The 18,143-nt window shown below is 37.9% G+C and overlaps 1 protein-coding gene across 1 annotated transcript in view; it reads left to right on the top strand.

The window, feature by feature from the left end:
- BLNK (B cell linker) overlaps nt 1–18,143 on the top strand; it is a 66,703-nt gene that overhangs the window by 40,235 nt on the left and 8,325 nt on the right. The window contains exons 4-19 of the mRNA XM_029958472.1: nt 1,907–1,956; nt 2,840–2,880; nt 3,753–3,909; nt 5,149–5,318; nt 5,814–5,895; nt 6,669–6,749; nt 8,187–8,212; nt 8,751–8,785; nt 9,105–9,200; nt 9,959–10,001; nt 12,867–12,894; nt 13,193–13,265; nt 13,834–13,864; nt 14,849–14,891; nt 15,623–15,701; nt 16,156–16,187. Coding sequence (XP_029814332.1) covers nt 1,907–1,956; nt 2,840–2,880; nt 3,753–3,909; nt 5,149–5,318; nt 5,814–5,895; nt 6,669–6,749; nt 8,187–8,212; nt 8,751–8,785; nt 9,105–9,200; nt 9,959–10,001; nt 12,867–12,894; nt 13,193–13,265; nt 13,834–13,864; nt 14,849–14,891; nt 15,623–15,701; nt 16,156–16,187 — 1,067 coding nt within the window. The remainder of the gene's footprint in view (nt 1–1,906; nt 1,957–2,839; nt 2,881–3,752; nt 3,910–5,148; nt 5,319–5,813; nt 5,896–6,668; nt 6,750–8,186; nt 8,213–8,750; nt 8,786–9,104; nt 9,201–9,958; nt 10,002–12,866; nt 12,895–13,192; nt 13,266–13,833; nt 13,865–14,848; nt 14,892–15,622; nt 15,702–16,155; nt 16,188–18,143) is intronic.

The raw sequence follows: 18,143 nt of genomic DNA, 5'->3' as shown, positions 1-18,143 counted from the left end.
GGCCTGGGACAAAGTATGGAAGCCTTCTGCTTAGCAGCTTACAAATGTGTAATGTTGCTTAAGCCACATACTTTACACCATGACCCAGACAGCCTCTTACTGTTGCCTCAGTTCCAGTATTTTCCAAGTCTCCACCATTTCTGAACAACTCATGATAGACATGTTGCAAAGTACATCAATAGATCTTGGTCTACCCTCCCTAAGACCTGAGATGTGCCCTGGCAGTGGCCCTGGGTTTTTCTTTCTAACATGGCTGTGCTAACCTGGAGGAAGACAAGAGCAGGGCTGTTGAGAATGCTTTTTCATTTGCTGTTTGTACACTGTTATATTATACTGAAGGAAGTTAAAATCTTGGAGGAGGCAACTATCCATCATTAGTGTTGTTAGTAACGAACAAAGCAGGTTAATATTGCAAAAATAATCTCCCTGGATTGGTTTTTATTTTTGGGGGTATGGGGCAGTTGGGTTTTTTTGAGCTTTAGCAATGCCTGCACCATTTATTCATTGATTCATGGATGTGCATGGGGTGATTTTGGTGACTATCTGAACAACAGAATTCCATGAATTCAACTCAGAAGTAGCCAAAGCCTTTCTTAAAATAGATAGAAAAAGTTTTTCAGTTGATGTGTTAGTGCCTCCACCCAGAGTTACAGTGGTATCTGAACAATGACACCTGAGCAGCATGCTCAGGACTTACATATTGAGTGACAAATTCTTGTGGTAAAGCAAAATTCATAGACATCACTATTGCTCAGAGATCACAAGAAAGCATTTTAAATTCTTCGTAGACTTTTTTTTTTTTAAATGACTTGCTCATTTTTGCAAATGAATTTGTTAGGACCTGACTGAAGAATGAGTGAAGCCATCAATTCAGTGGACAAAGCTTCAGGTCCATGGTGGGGTCTCATCAGTGCTATAGGGGAGCTGTCAGACAATGCTCAAAAGTCACTTTGAAGAGTCATTTTTAAAGCCATTAACTGTGTTAATGTTTTATCTGGCTACAAAAAGCAAAGGGTTGGGTTTTTTCCTCTTCAGAGGCATCAGTCTTGCCTCTGGTGTCACCCAGGCACTGTTCTATCTTGACCTTAAGCCCAAATTTTTCTCTTTTGTTGCAGAGAGAATGAAATAATTCAACTGACTGTAATTCAGTGTCTTTGGACAGCTGCAAGTTAGCAAGGAGGGGTATATATGAATACCCACGTATATATGTGTATACATATAGATTACATATATGTGTACTTCTGCTTGCTAAATATATATACATGCACAGGCATATACATATGAATATGTATAGCCATAAATATCCTTTCAGTCTTTCTACGAATTTTTTTTTATTCACTTGGTATTACAAATGCCATTATAACAGTTTTTACCAAAAAAGGGACATAACATCATAAAATAATAATAAGTAGAAACAGAATCTGGCACTGAGAGACCTGGTGTACATTTAAACATTAATCAGCAAATAAAGTACATGCAAAATTATAGTTCTAAAAATACAAATGGAGAGTGCTACACCGCTTTCTTCTGCCATACTCTTAGCAAAACCTCTTTGAACCTGAACAGATTTTCATCTTCCAATAGACATGCATTTATCTCTATCCCCTGCGTTATCTGTTTCTGCATTGGAAATGAAGAGGATAGGGGTGAGCAAGGAAGCTGTTCTCTCAACCTATGTTCTAAGTGAAAAAAAGAATTAAAATATCAGATTATATTTTAATATCTTATCTGTTTCTAGCTTTTCAAAGCATTCTTCTACAGCTGTTTGCTAAGCATCTGTGATGGTAATCTGTATTTCCTCAGCTGCAGGTATCTTTTGTTATCAGCTTTTTTATGTGTCTGGCTAAAGCTCCCTTCTACTGAATGTCACTTATGAGATCATAAATGTAATAATTATCATTTACAGCCTTAAAAAAAAGCCACCACCAAGTCTACCACAAAGGGATTATGCTACAGGTAAGGCTGTATTAATGTAAATTTAAACTGCATGTCTGTGTAAATTTGTTATCTATATGCCTAACAGTATTTCAGTTATACACTGCCTCCTAATTTGTTTTTAATGAGAGTACAGAGTACCATTAACAACAACTCTGAAGGTAGTTCACGCCTCTGAAATGAAAGGCTAGCAAAAATTAGCAAGTAGCTACTCTTTCAAAATCAGTCTTTGTCTGTAGGCAGCCTGCTGTAAAAAATGGAGGAGAATTTGCATCCAGTCCCTCCCTGGTAGAAACTGATGTGAAAGTAAGTAGGGAAAAAAAAGAAAAAATGGATCATCACAGATTCAGAATCTTAATACTACAAATGTAATACTGACATCATGAATTACCTTAGAGGTAGAACTCTACTTGCTTATCATACAGCACTGCCCACAGACTAGTTCATGTTAACAGCCATCTTTTTAAGACAATAACTGAAGCAAAGAGAATAGAGTTTGGAAGTTATCAGATAAGTGTACCATGTTTAACATCAACATTTGTAATTAGTGTCCTGTCTTGGAGCTTTATCCAAGAAAGTGCAGAGCCCAGAGGTCAGCAATAGTTTCATTATCTAGAAATTGTCACCCCTACTTAAAAATGAGATGCATTAGCAGGACACTGTGGGTAAAGTACATGCTCTGCTCTTTGGACCATGTGCAGTTTGGCATTTTCTAATGCTTTCCCGACAGCCCTGAAACAATTTGTCAAAAACAAGCAAGACAGATGTGTTGCTTCAAACTGTTTAGGAAATTATTTCCACTCTTTTTAAATTGAATATGATAAGTATAGATTGAAAAAACAATCTAAGATAAACATCTATGTTCACTCTTCCATCTCCTTAAATAATCTTATGTTTGGTTTAGAACATGCAGACAATGAAGAGGAACAATGGTCAGATGATTTTGTAAGTACATATTTTGGGGTAGTCGAAGGTTACTGTAGCAGCAAGTTAGCACAAGAAATAATAAGAAAAGTTTAGTTTTGAATCATCTAGTTGTGGTTTAACTTAATACTACTGAAATATTACCTTATTTGTCACATCAGCTTTATTCACAAGTAGCCACTAACTTTTACCTACCTCAATTTTTTTACACTCAACTTAGAAGTACTTTCAGAAGCACTGTCAATGGCAGCCATGGACACTAAGCTTTTTGGATAAGTAAGCACATGGCATCAATTTGAGGGACTTCTCAAACTGAACAATAATTTCAGAAACCAGTAAGATCTTTTACTTGGTGGAGGGAGGGTAGAAAGGGTAAGGAGAGGAAAGCCACTTCTTAAAAATGAAAAACTTCTGCTAAGATTTTAGAAAGCACTAGAATGAAGCAAGCCATGGCCATCAGCCATGTAAAGTGATGGTGCAACTGTCAGCCTGAAGTGACCAATTTCCTTCTGGAGTTAGATCTTGATTACCATTTTAATAGGAAAGGGAGAGGAAGTGACAAGACACAGCAAGAGTCCCAGCTGGAACTAGAAAGGAGCTGTCCTGGGAAGGGAAACAAGCTGTTGATCCATAATTTGAAGACAGCTCTTGAGGTGAAAGGACTCCTTGGAGACCATAAGAAGACAGGGAGCAGGAAGTTCCTGGGAGGAGCAGAAGGGGAGGCAGGTGGAAGCACCCATCTGTTTAAAGAGGAAGCACTAAAAGGGAATGTAATGTGTCCTTTCAAGGATAGCTTGTTGTAATTTAGTTATTGTACTCCTGCAAGGATATTTGTGTTGTACATTGCTATAAATATGTTATGAGATGAAAAATGGGAAGTTCTGTCTTTCTAGGACAGTGATTATGAAAATCCAGATGACCACTCTGACTCTGAGATGTATGTGGTCCCCAGTGAAGAGAATCCTGATGACAGCTATGAGCCACCTCCAAGTGAGAAGGAGAAAAAGAAGATTCCCTCTGCTTTTCCTATTTCTAGGGGTGAATATGCAGGTAGTTATGGAATAGTTGACTATGTCAGCTTGATAATTGCTTATTGATCAGTACCAGAAGAGATGTGGCCTCAAACAGACTAACCTGTCCTTTCCTCAAGACTTTGCTTTTAACTCTGACAGTCAGGTCTTCAGCATTCAGGGGTAGGGGTTTTTAGTATTACAGCATGAAACAAGTTAGTATTGATGGTAGTTAAGTTTACAATTTTAATATAATGTGTCCTAGAGACTTTAATATACATCTACTAACTACAAAATGCAAGCAAAGTTATGGGAGAGATCAGTAATTTGGCTCCAGATTAATCCACGCATGAGGATGCAGGAATTCATATTAAAGATTGGGCATAGAAGACTAGACAGGTCCGTTCTTAGTCTTCTCTGTTTCTCCAATCATTATTCCAAAAACAGAGGACAAAGTAGCCCAAATATTCATTTCATATTGTCCTTGAAGACTGGTACTGAGGATGATAAATATCCTGAAAAACAGAACAGGATCAAGATTTTATTTACATCCATCCAGTGTAGAGGCATTTTTTTTCTTTCTGTTTCCACTATTTTCAACCATGGAAAGATTGCATTGAAGTGAATGAAAGTTAGCTTCAGATAGATGAAGATTTGAGACGTGGAAAAGAAACGCTGACATGCCTGCTTTCACTTTGGTATGATACAAGACTGTTCCTAGTTGCAGAATATTTATCAAAGTGCTAAAATACCACATGTGTACTCACAGAAGTTTATCAGCACTTCATTTATGCGTTCTTTGTAAAGGCAGTTGTTAAAATGACACCCCAGAGAACCTGGCATAATTTATGTTCCAGTCCCACCCTTTGTGCTGTGTAACAGTTGTTTTTCTCATATGTCAGATACGTTCTTTCTCACTTCCTATCACCAAAGTTCATACCAGCACAAGACATACTAACAAAAGGACCACCCAGCCATGAGGTGTGTGAGCTGTGTAACTCCTTGTTTCCCTAAGGAGTTAAACAGCTGTTCATAGAACAGTCAGTGCCTAAGTAACCTCTGCAGCCTGTTACAGAGGAGGGGGTTGCCACCATGAGCAATGAAGGTGGCAGGACCAGTTTACACACAAGTCTCAACATCAGGACCAGCTATGCTCAGGTCTGCCTTTTGACCTGAGCTGCAGTCACAAGTAAAGACTTGTTTGCACAGGTAGTAGAAGACAGTGCAGAGGCTAATGTGTAATTTTTCCTAAAATTGTTGGTTTTTTCCACATTAAAAGACAATCGCACCAGTCACCAGCAGCTTCCTCCCATCAACAAACCTCTTCCAAGTACACCCAGTCCAGCCATGTCCAGACCAAAGAAACCATGTGTGCCATCCCTGCCACTGCCGTCTCCTGCTGCAAAACCAAAAGTACCACCAAAGCCTAAGGAGTGTAGTGATGATGAGGTAAAGTTTACATATATACTTGTTTTGGCTGTTTAAATGTTTGATGACTCCAGACCAATAAGACAGATCAGAGCAATGCCATGACCTGGTCCCTTTCTTAGCCTCTATGGACAAATCACAGTGTACATCACAGTGACCTGTGAGTACCATACTGAGCCCTGGGGGATATCTGCCTACTCTGAGTACCAAGGAGGCTCTTTAGACCACAAAGTAGTTTCTGATCATCCGTAACAAGCTGCAGGCAGTGGGAGACAGTAACCTCAAAGACTACTCCAGGACCAAAGGGAAGGGAGGAGGGCTTTCATGCACCAGTCTAGAACTGGAATTATTTGGTAAAGGGCTTTCAGTCTTTGGGAATTCCATCCACATAGGATGATAAATGTCTGAAATAGCAGTCACTGTGAAATGACAACTGTTGTAAACTGCTTCAATCCCAACAGTTGGTTGATGTGATGGAGGTTTAACTGGTAGATTTTTGTCCTGCATTTCTCACAGGATAATTACATTGTGCCAGTGGACAATGATGACGATAACTATATTGAACCCACAGAAAGCAGCATGTCACTACCTACAAAATGTGAGTTTTAGTCATTTAAGCTAATAATTATTGTGTTCTTAGGAACAACAGTGGAAAAAAATTGATCAAATAATGTCTCTTTCTAGGGTTCAAAGAGTGGAGATGCAGCTATTAGAGAAAACACAGTCTGTAAAAAGGCATTTGGCTCATGACCAGGCCAAGGAAAATTATTTTTAACTTTATTATTTTTAACCTTATTGGAAGCCATGTTTAATTTCTGCCTCTCTCAGTTATTTCTAAGTCCAGCCCTTGTACAACCAGGCATGTGATCCTAATCATCCAAGGGAGCTACAGCATTAAAATTCTCTGTTTACTGAAGTGCCTTAGGAGAAGAACAAACATTTTTAAATATTTCAGATAAAGACAGACTTTGATTGTATTTTTTTATTTTGTTTTTAATCTCACTATTTGTAGTATATTTAGCTGGAGAGTGAAATTACTACAGCCTAAAGGTGAAAAGCAAACAGAGAACACTAAGTAATTCTGCTCTCTGACATCACTGACAGTATCAAACCTATTCAGGAAGGCATGAACACTGAATAATGTTTCCCTTTTAAAATAAGAGCTGCTTTCTGACTCGATTGATTTATTCAAGGTCACACAAAAAGGCTACCACTTGGACCTACTTAATATTCATTCTTATTGTTAATTTGTTCCATTGTTAGTTTGTTAACATGTGTATATATAAATAGATGTGTACACATATGTAAATATATATGTATATACACACACATGCACAATTATGTATGTACATGAATAAAATATGTTTTTAGCTCCTGGGAACAGATTTATGAAGACAACAAAGCCAGGCCCCCCTACTTCTCCAAAGCCTTCTCTTACTTCTGATATGCAAGGTACGTGGAGTTTGTATCACTGTTAAAAGAAAATAATCTAAGACTGAGGAATATTAAATTACACTTAATATATTCACAACACAAACCTTATGACATACTTCAGTAAAACTTAAATATGTTCCTCTTTAGTTTTTCTCTGTTGTAGCAGTTGCTTTGCCTAGCTTGAATAGTAAATCCATTTTAAGCATGAATAAAAGTAGAGCAATTTCTTTGCCCAAATTAATTCATTTTTAGTCTTTTGCTTTAGTGGAGGAATGCAAATAGATCAATACGGCAAAAACAATTATAGGGCTCGGTATGTTAGTAATCCCATTTCACTATAGGAATCAAGACCTAATACTTTGACCACATCAGGATTTAACCATATAGAAGTTCCTTATAGGCTGATGTTTTGCTTGTCCTTTGTTCCCATTTAAGTTCTATAAAGAGCAATTTATTTGGAAAAAAAAAAAACCAAAAGATGAAGCAAATAAGAGGAATCCTATTTGCTTTTGTAAGTGCAGATATACTTGTTTAATCTTCCAGTGCCAACTCAGAGTTGTTTTGTATCCTCATTATCCCATTAATTGCTTAGAATGTAACCTTTACAGACTTATGACAGTTCTTTAAAAAGCTTTGCATATTCATTAGTAATACGTTTAGCTTTCAAGTTGCAAACTACAAGTCATAAACTAAAATTCTTACTGAATGATTTAAGATTTCGTTAGTTACTTTCCAGACATTTTAAAATGCCCTTTTCAATCTCAGCCTTTCTGTAAATCAGTGTCGAGCAACAACCAGCTCCTGACAGACGTTACTAAAAATAAAACATCTCCCCCTGGTGGGAACTCAAACACTTCAGCACAACAAAGTGAGGAAGCCTGACGTGAAATTTTTTGAAGTAGGGTTCTATTTTCATTGAAGAAACTGAACATAGATAAGAATGCTTGTGGGTTTTGCTCTTAACATCTACGAATTAAAACATACGTGTGTGTCAGAGAATGGATGCTGGCCACGCAGATGCACCAGCTTGTATTTATGATTCACCTATCTCTTCCTCCCTGAGAGTCAAGGAAAGGCTAAATGCTAGCACAGGTGTGATAACACATTTTTTCCAAACTGTCCCGTGTTTGTACAACACAAACATTCACCTTGCTTTGGGGGGAAAAAGAAAGAAAAGCAAAACAAAAAAAAAGGTTGTGGGGTGGGTGGAAACTTCATTAATGCAGTGACTGTTGATCAGAATTCCTGGGACATTTCCTGAAGTTTCCACTAGAAGACCGGGGATTTTGCTACTCCAGAGTTTTGGAGGCAGAATCAAGTTCTGAGCAGATTCTCCAAGATATTTTTCCAGAGTCAGAAGTACAACTGATACAAAACAGATCAGTTTTTCTGGTAACATGTAGTATGTTTTTGCTAACCAAAGAACACTTTTTTTTTTTCCTTCCTGTCCTACAGAAGTCTATGAGGTTCCTGAAGAAGAGGTGAGGCCTTTCTGTAGTATGACTTGCATTGCTCTCAGGCAGGGTACAAATATGATTGCGAAAAAAGATTATCAGTCTTTCAAGGGGAAAAATGGGAACAAATCTCTGTCTGCACTTAAAACTTTCTGACACTCCCTTCTCAGAAAAGCTGGCAGACTGATTCCAAAGGTCTGCAGAACAGAGTAAATGGGAAGGGGCAGCAATTTCCCAGTCCTGTGTGACAGTTATCCAGTCTGGGAAGCAGCAGCCTAACGGGATGCTTTTCAGAAGCAGAACTGCAGCAGAGGAGCAATGACAGCTCTGACACAGTAATTTTCTTCCCACTTGCTGGTACTGACATAATATGGCCAAAGCAGATTTACTGGTGTTGAGTTCTTGCCTCTCCCATCCTAGTGCAGATTACCAGACCAGGCTTTAATAGAAATCTATACCACAATGCAAAAATAATATCTTGATGTGGTAACATAAATAGGATCATACAAATGTATTTCATGAAATCAAAAAGTGACCAAAAAATTCAGTGCATTTTCTCTTACAGGAAAAACCATCACCACCACCACCACCGGTAGCCAGGTAACCCATTGCTGTGAATGTTTGTGCATTATTTAAAACTTGTCAGAAAATATATTTTCTTATCTAGATACAACATGTTTGATAATTCTTTCTCTAGAAGATATATATGCAGTAAATATCTCTTTAGATTATCTATACAAAAATTATCAACCATTTCTATGCTAATTTCAATAACCCAAGCACAACACATTAAAAAGAAATACCTCTTAAGGGTACTTTTTAGAATTTTGAGGGGGTAGGGGAGGAGAAAGAGAGGTTTTCTTTGTATTCACAATTGTTAAATATAATTTTCATTTCTTAATGCATGTTTTATTACTAGGTTCACTAAGCCACTTCTGTCTATACCTGCCAAGAATACAGAGCACTCCCACATGCACAGTATGACCAGAGAACCACCTAAACAGGAGACTTGCAGGTAAGTCAACAGCAGCTTAGATCAATAGGAAATATTAGCAGAGAGAAGATTTTCTCCTCTCTAATGTGTAGCCTTCTGACAACAAACAGTTGTCAGGACACTCACTGGGACAAGATGAGAACTGAAAGCTCTAGTTTTCTTGTGAACTTCTGCAGTCAAGCCAGTTTGCCAAATGGATAGTATTTTCTGGAATATCCCTTTAGGGATCCAGTGCAGGGACAAAATATCTCTGAAAGCCAGTTTAAAGTTCTGTTAGCCATCTCTGCACCCCTGCAAATGCAATGTTTTTGCAGGGGCACAGGATTGCTTGTAAAGAAACTGGACACAGTAAATCCACAATTTGTACTCCAAGCCTCTGGAGGAAAAGAGAAAAAGTATACTTGAGCATGCAGCCTACTTCACTCCTGTGTCCCTAGAAGTGTAGGAAGCTGCTTCATAACCACTGTCTCATCTCTAGGACATTGCTTTACAAAATAGGCCAGGACAGAAGCTATTCTAGATTAGTTCCACACCAAGAGCACAGCACCACCAGCACAGCATCACCAGCACAGCATCACAGCCACTGCAGCAGTGCATAGCTGGAATTAAAACTATTTACAGGAGACCTCCTTCTCTCTAGATCTTGAAAAGCATATCTGAGCCAAGAAATTACACAAATAAATCCTACTCCATTTATTTTTTATATTTTTCAGAAATATTTTTTATATTTTTCAGAAATATTTTTTATATTTTTCAGAAATATTTTTTATATTTTTCAGAAATATTTTGCCTCTTCCCAGAAGTCGTCTTCATCCAAAACCAGTGAGTAATCAATGGACTACTATAAAAGAATGTGTTAAACTTGGGCTGTGTTTTATACATAAATAGATGGATGCTTTTTATTATCTGGATTAAGTAACAGAAACAGATGACTCAATGTCATATTCATCTAATATTGTAATTGTTGCTATTAATCTTCTGGACAAAAGAGCATTGGACATCTGTATTGATCCAAGAAAAAGTTTAAATGTTTTAAGGGATATATTTTTCAGTCCACAAAAATAATTTCTTGTCTTACAAAATAGCAGCTGAACACCAGGAACATTAAGTAGTAAAGGGCAATTTTGCCCAGTCTGAAGTACCTTCCTTGAGCTTCATTCCTCTCAGATGATGAGTGATTAATGCTTTCTGAAAATGGAAACATTCTAAAATGTCAGACTGGGTAGTCTGAGTAACCAGTATCACTAGAAAATACACTCCATGAAGGGCTAATTACAAGCTTTGGGTTCCTAAGGCTGTGTTTCAGTCAATTCTCTTCTCCCTCTACTCTTGTCCCCAGTCTGTCCCTTCCACTGTGCTGGAACAAAGGTTTTTTGAAGCAAACTACTTGGAAACTTGTCTAACTGCAGAAATGAGCAAAAGCAAATGCACAAAAGATTCTTTTTCAGCCAGATTAGTTACATAAATTGTTGTGCACCATAGCTCTACTCACAGTTGTTCCAGCACAAAAGGGTGTGCATGAGGAGCCAGCTATCAAGAAACAGGGTGACAGTAACTGCATCAGTAGCTGTGCCAAAAGCCATGTGCATCAAACTGCATCCTGGCCCAATGGTCTGAGTTGTACCTAAGAAATAATCAGTCTACCAATAGCTATATAGAGAAATTAGACACTCAAAATTAGGAATTTGGGGTCATATCATAGGATTAGATGTTATGGTAACATTATGCAGGTGGTATATGAGTCTTATTTTCAATTTCTATATATACCAAGTATTTTGTACATACAACAGTATCAGCATTTTAGTTTCCCTTCTACCCCATCACAAAATTCTTCCCATTTAGATCTATATCCCATGGGATGCTGAACAATTCCCAAGTGTTGCCAAGGTCATGATTTCTCTTCTGTGAAACAGTTTCTCAGCTTTTCTTACCAATAGATTAGAGGACAAAAATGCTTCTGAAGGGACAGTGTTGGACACAAATTCCGCTATCTGAGTAGCACTAAGAATACTACTCCTGCTTCACAACAGACTCAAGTGCCACATTGCAGCTGAAACCTCTCCATTAATGTATTGTCAGAGCTTAGCTCTGAGATGGATATCATCCCAGCTTTGCAGAGTAAAAGGAGACTATCCTTTTGCTGGAGCCACATACCGAGTTAATTACAGCTCCAAGGATGAAGCTCCCAAACACTCATCTGTACCATGGATGTATTCAGCTCCTGGGTCATTGCAGTTAGCCAGTTTGTCACAAGAGTCAGCCTAGGAAAGAGTTAGTCAGTGTAGTCCAAATTTTAGGGTCTTTGCTTGTTTTGTAAGTGGTCAGCCCTTACAGATTTAAACAAAAAACATGGTAATGAGCATGATGTTTGTCAAATGCTGTGTTGTGCTTTTCCATCCCTAACTATGCACATTGACAAAGCAAACAATAACTGAAACATCTGTTAACTGCTCCCATTCAATCCACTGTCAACACCAACCAGCACTGATCATGTGCACAGAACTGTAACCCTTGTTCCTCTCAAAGGCCCTGGCTGACTGGGAAAATAATTTCTCCATGTTTCACTTCCCCAACTGTTGGATGATGGATTACACCTCTCCAACCAGAGAATGGATGCATTTTTGACCAACACTAGTGAAAAGTCATTAACTGGCAAGATGAAGATGGACAAATTAATACCTGGTGCCTCTTTGAAAGGTACTTATCATATGGGAGTCCGATTCCCTACAAGACAAGAAATGAGGGCCAAAAGTAAGCATCTCCAGAAGAAGCCAGGAAATTAGTTGGATTGCTTCAATTCTAGCATGGTGTAAAGACAGTTTACTCAGTTTCCTTCTTTCAGTGGAAGATGTGTTTTTAGTATATTCAAATCTGCTGCAAAATTTCTGTCTTCAGCTCAGAAATTAAACATGAACCAAAAGGTCTCGCTGCAACACTCAGGCCCAATTTTCTCAACACTACAGGCAATCTCAAGATTATTAGAAAGTTTGAACTTTGATGTTTGCTTTAAATTTTTCAAATTACATCCTAAAAGCTAATTAAAAATATTATGGATCCTATATGCATTCTGTACAAATATTGCTTTAAAAATCACTACAGATGCCAAAGCCATATTGATTATTTATGCACTTCTCATTAAAGAATCATTAAGGTTGGAAAAGACCTCTAAGATTGAGTCCAACTATTAACCCAGCCCCACTGTGTTCACCACTAAACAATATCCCCAAGTGCCACATCCACACACCTTTTGAAGACTTCCAGGGATGGTAACTCCACCACTTCCCTGGGCAGCTTGTTCCAATGCCTGACCACCCTTTCAGTGAAAAAATTTTTTCTAGTATCTAATCTAAACCTCCCCTGGTGCAACTTGAGGCCATTTCCCCTTGTCCTGTTGTTTGTTACCTGGGAGAGCAGGCTGACTCCCACCTGGCTACAACCTCCTTTCAGGTAGTTTTAGATAGTGATAAGGTTCCCCCAAGCCTCCTTTTCTCCAAGCTAAACAACCCCAGCTCCCTCAGCCACTCTTTGTAAGACTTGTGTTCCAGATCCTTCACCAGTTTTGTTGCCCTTCTCTGGACATGTTCCAGCACCTCAATGTCCTTCTTGTAGTGAAGGACCCAAAACTGTACACAGTAATTCCTTTTTTTAATTTCTTCATATCAAATCTAACCTATTTTTCCATTACAGGACCATGAAGCAAACAATAATGATGAGAGTAAGTATTCCATATTGAAAACATGGCAATATGAGAGGGATTGATATGCCACTGGTGACCTTAATATAGAATGCAGTGTAGTGTGTCAGTGTAAATTTTATCTATAACGGTGAGCAACAAGCAAGAAGTGTTACTGAACTGTTTTCTAGTATAATCAGAGTGAAAATATGTTAAGATAAAAATTAAACCAATGGATATTTTTTACTTTTATTACATTAACACTAAAATGGCAGTGGGGAAAATCCACTGTTCAGATACAGCTAATATTGCATACTTAAGATGTTGCTTGCATCTCTAGGTCAGAGATTCAATAACACACAAGAATCCAGATTTCTGCCTGGAGCAACTCCATCTCCATTACCAAGGGGCCTGTGAGTAAAAAATAATAAAACTACTTCTTTGATGGGGAGTGCTTTAATAGGTATATTAGGAGCTAACTCCTATCCTTGCCTATGGCAATTGGAATTCAGGAATAATTTTTATTGCTGTTTGAGACAGATATCCTAACTAGAGAAAGGCAAGCTAATATTTTGTTATTTCCAGAGGAATACTGTTTGTGTGGCGTAGCCCTTCACTGCCTGCCACTTATGGCAGGTGCTGGCTTGCTTAATTTAATCTCATACTGCAGCACTAGCATATGCAAGCCTAGTTGTGTTTGTCATTAAAGTTCTTCTGCCCCACCCAAGTTGTCATCTTACGTACTGGACAGACTGTAGGTTCCTTGCATAAATACCTTTCCCAAATACCCACATTACATCTGACACCCTAATTCTTTTCTTATTCTTTTTTGTTTCTAAGTCCTACAGCTATCCAGTGCATCCCATCTTAGATAGAAACACCTTGAGAATCAATGACACTGATCCTTAATTGCTAAATGAATTCATGTATCTGCCAAGTAACCATACACTTTTTTTGTTTTCTTTTTCCTCCAATCTTCAGCAAGAAAACTTCTAATGTGGTAAATTCACCAGTAAGTTGACTTGTAATTGCATAACCAAATGATAATTTTATTAAATTTTTAATGTACTGTAAAACCTAATTTTATCATATGTTTGGGTACAACTTAAATGCCTAAAAAGATGAGGGGGAAGAGAGTTATAAGGAAAAGAAATATTTGGGTGCCATTACCTGAACTAAGAGCAGTGAGAAAGCTCAAGTGGGAAAGTATTTTGATTAAAGGGATATTTGGATTCAATACTCCAGGATGTAGCAATAAACACAGTGCAAGACCTGAATAAATGAGAAATAAATGGGAACACAGGCCATTCAGAAGTATTCCTGGAAATATACAGGGCTGCCTATGGGGAACATGAGTTCATTGTAAGAGTGACAGGATTTTACCAAATTTGTTAGAGGTTTTTCAGTAAGTATTTCATCATTAGAAAAATATTGCAAAATCTCTAGTGGGAGAAAGTAAGACGACTGGTTAAAATTTTCAAATAAATTAATTTGAAAAGTGTTTCAAAACTGGCAGTTTATTATCATTGTTTCAAAACGAAAAAAAAATTGAAACTGGAAGGTTGGTTGAGTTTTTACTGTGAGTTAAACTGATAGTTTAACTTTCAGTAAAAAGAAAGCTGTTCAGAAATTTGTGAGCATAGCTCAATAAGGGATAGACTCTTCATTTTTGGGCCTGAGATAAGAATGAATCATTTGTTACACCACAAACTTACCAATGGAAGTTTAAAAAAAACAAACACATGTCTCCAGATTTTGTCTGTCTATTTATACCCACAAACTGGGATTCTTTCCAAATCTATTTTGCAAAATCCTGAGCTTCAAGGTTGTACAATTAAGAGGCTCTTCAGAGAATGGCTGTGTCTCTGCCTCCTAATTCCTCCAGGATGTTGTCAAGTCTACATGTAAACTAGTTCACAAAAAGTATAAAAAGATAAACATTTGCTGTACTAGTGACATGCCATTTAATATTTGGTGTCCTTCTGTTTCATTGCAGAAACCATGTTTACCGTCCAGAGAGATCTTAACTGCAAATGAAGGTAAATTATCTCCACTACTGTGAAAAAGTTGACATTTATCAGAATTAAATTTCCTTCTTATTAGAAACATGAAACAAATAACACCGCATTCAACTTATTCTGGTTTTTTGAGGGGTGTTTGGTTTCAGCCGTTTCAGGCTGGATCTGGCCAGCCTGAGCTGCACTGAATATCATTGTTCTCTGAAATCAGTCACAGTAAAACTATTGAGGTTACTGGCGGGGTAATGTAGGACAATAATGGACCAGAAATGTGCCATATAGCCCTCTGAGTGGCAAGGAGGGAAGGGAGGCGAATCACTCAGTTCTCAGCCAGAACCACCTCACAGGGAGCCGACTCCTGGCACAGACACAAACTGCGTCCCGTCCCTGCTCCTCCAGGCAAAGGCTCAGCAGGAGCTGCTGTCTGACACCAGGGTGAGATGCAGCCAACCAGCCAGCTCTTGCAGGCAGCCTGCCCCAGTGTCCTCCCCCTGTGTCACACAGCTCGCCTCTCAGAAGGCAAGTGTCCCACTGCGACCCTGCAGGCAGCCACAGCACAGCTATTTGCCGAGAAATTTGCTGGTATGCCACTAATTAACAAAGAAAGTAGCGCGATAGCAAGCTGCCATGTGAGAAAAATTCCCAAACGTTATAGCAAAAGAAACCCTCCTTCAACTGCTGGAACTCTCTTATCTGGGACAATATGTTTCTGAAGAAATCTTGACTCTAACATTTGTTTTACCAAACCACAGAAAAACCTACAGCAGCAGAACGACGACGAAGTTCCAACCAAGAGCTTCCACTTCCACCCCTTCCAAGTGGTGCACAGAAGTAAGATTTCTTTCCATGATCTTTTGAATATTTCAGGGCACCAGCACCTGCTGCTTGTTCTGAATACAGCTGTGAGAGGTTCAAAGGGAAGCACTGTTTTTCACTGTAGCCTTCTGTTGAGAGTTGTGGTTCCTGAAGCCTCACAGTAGCACAAAAATAAAGCATAGCAAATGAATGCATCCAAATACTATAGCCATCACCAAAAAGCAGGGAAGGATATAATATCTCATAAGGAAGGTAATGGAGATTTAAACCAGGTTTAAATTCCTTGTTTTCAGTACTAGTGGGATATAATTTTTTTAAATACCTGTATCAGACTCTTAATTTCTCAATGGACAGATGGGTAAGATGGAACACATTCTATCACTGCATGCTTCAAATACACAATTTTCATGATATCAGAACAGGGTAGATCCCCTCAGACCTTTCTGTAATCTCTTGATATTTATTTCAGGCCTCTGCTCCAAAAGTTCTCAATTCTGCCAAGTAAGTATAATTCAGTTTTTGAATTAATATGTGATTAACTTGTAATTTCAAATTAATCTTTGATTTAAGATTATTTCAATATGCCATGCATATTAATTATTTTCGAATTAATATATCTGTAATGCATACAAAGAGGAGATCAAGTATCCAGGGTCTTAGCTCAGCTAGTAAAATTAAGGAAGTATGTCAGGGTAATTGATGGAAATTGGGTGCTTCATTTCCATTTATGACTACTGGAAATTTCTACCAAAGGCAGTTTGGGCCATTTCCCATCATAATAAAGATTCCATCAATCTTCCTTGCCACAAAAGAATCCTAAATATGACATTTCTGGGCTGTTCCAGGCTTCTCTTGCCTAGAAGACTGACAGATTATTATTGCCTCCAATTTATTCTTTCTCTACAGGAGGGGGGAAAAAAAAGTATTTTTATAAAGGCAAATGCTAAAGCTCTTCTGTTTTCCGAGAGGAACTTTGTTTCAGTTCACAGTTAAATTAGGTAATATGTATATTTACTCTCTTTGCACAGAAGTGTAAATTAGATTTAGCATTTTTCTAGTCTCTTATGAGCAGACACTTTTCTGACCTTCCTATAAGCCCTTTTCTCCATGTGTTCAGCCTCAACATATCTTTCACATTGTAAATAAATGGTAAGAATTGCACATAGAAATCTGCATTTGGTGTAGCTTAAACTTATATGCTGCTATTAGTGCATCTATTTCCTGGAAATGTTTGCCTGATGGATGTTGCAATTATATCTCCTCTGCTGAGGAAGTATAATAATGGTTCATCTTAATGACATTGACTGATGCTCTTAAGTTTGTCTGCTCCTGTCACACAACTGATGTGCTTCAACTTAAAGCATAAATTCTTACTGCTCTCTGAAGTGTAACTATTCTTTGAGCTCATGTGGTGCTAAATGATGCTCTGATTAGTAAATTTTCTTTAACATCATCTTCTTCTGTGTCAGGTCCAGCAACAACTTTATCACACATACAACTGGTCCCTAATCTCGAATGTCCCTTCAGCATAACCTGTCATCTTTTTTTTGTCCCCATACAAGACTAGAGCTAACTTTTATCTTTTCTACTAAAAGGACTTATTTCCCATATGGCACAGTATCAGATGCTCCACTGAAGTCCAGATTAAGTACAGTGCCATATTCCCTTTTTGTAGAACTCTGTTATTTTATCAAAGAGCTGTAACATTTTATCTACTTGGGTAAGTTTCAGATTTTGTCTTACTAGTTGTATCTTTACCTCCAAATCTTAATGTTATTTCCTTCAAAGTCTCTCCTAGGGCCTTGTTCTGTGGAATAGACAGAAAGGCCTGTAATGCTCAGCTCACTTTTTCCAACTTTAGGTACAGCAATTATTTTTGGTATCCTTTAATCATATGGTACCATCCTGACTTGAAAATTATTTAAAATTACTGTTACCCCTGAATTTCATGTGCCAGTTTTTGAAATTTCTGGGGTAAAGATTATGTGGGCCCACCAGTTCAATTGTACTAAGTTATTTAAGCTTTGCTTCCATTGTGGAAATTTCCATTTCTGTATCAGAACTACTATTTGTTTAGTACCTAGATTACCTTTAAAATCAATAAAATTGTTACTGCATGAAGCCCCATCTCTCTTTCCTTTTTCACACAGCTAAGGAATCTTTTATTACTTATTTCAATGTCCTTTTGTCAAGTCTAATTTGGGCTAACTTCTGGCAGTTCTTACTTTATTCATACAATCTACTTTTCAACTGTAGCTTTTGCAGCTGGTCAGTCAAAACTTTAGAGAAAACCCCAAAATTCTTAATATTGAATATCCTTGGTTTCTAATTCCTTGAGATCTGGAACTTACAATGTCTCCCCTCCACTTGAAATGCAGCTTCCAGACAGTTGCATCTACAAAAGAAGTTTTAAACCTACTTCACACAGCTGTCTCTGAGCTCTCCAGTCCAACTGAA

This window comes from Manacus vitellinus, unplaced genomic scaffold (assembly GCF_001715985.3).
Source record: "Manacus vitellinus isolate BGI_N305 unplaced genomic scaffold, ASM171598v3 scaffold_15_pilon, whole genome shotgun sequence".
NCBI classification, from domain to species: domain Eukaryota; kingdom Metazoa; phylum Chordata; class Aves; order Passeriformes; family Pipridae; genus Manacus; species Manacus vitellinus.
Note: the sequence above shows the minus strand (reverse complement) of the source record. Positions and strands in the feature narration are given on the sequence as shown.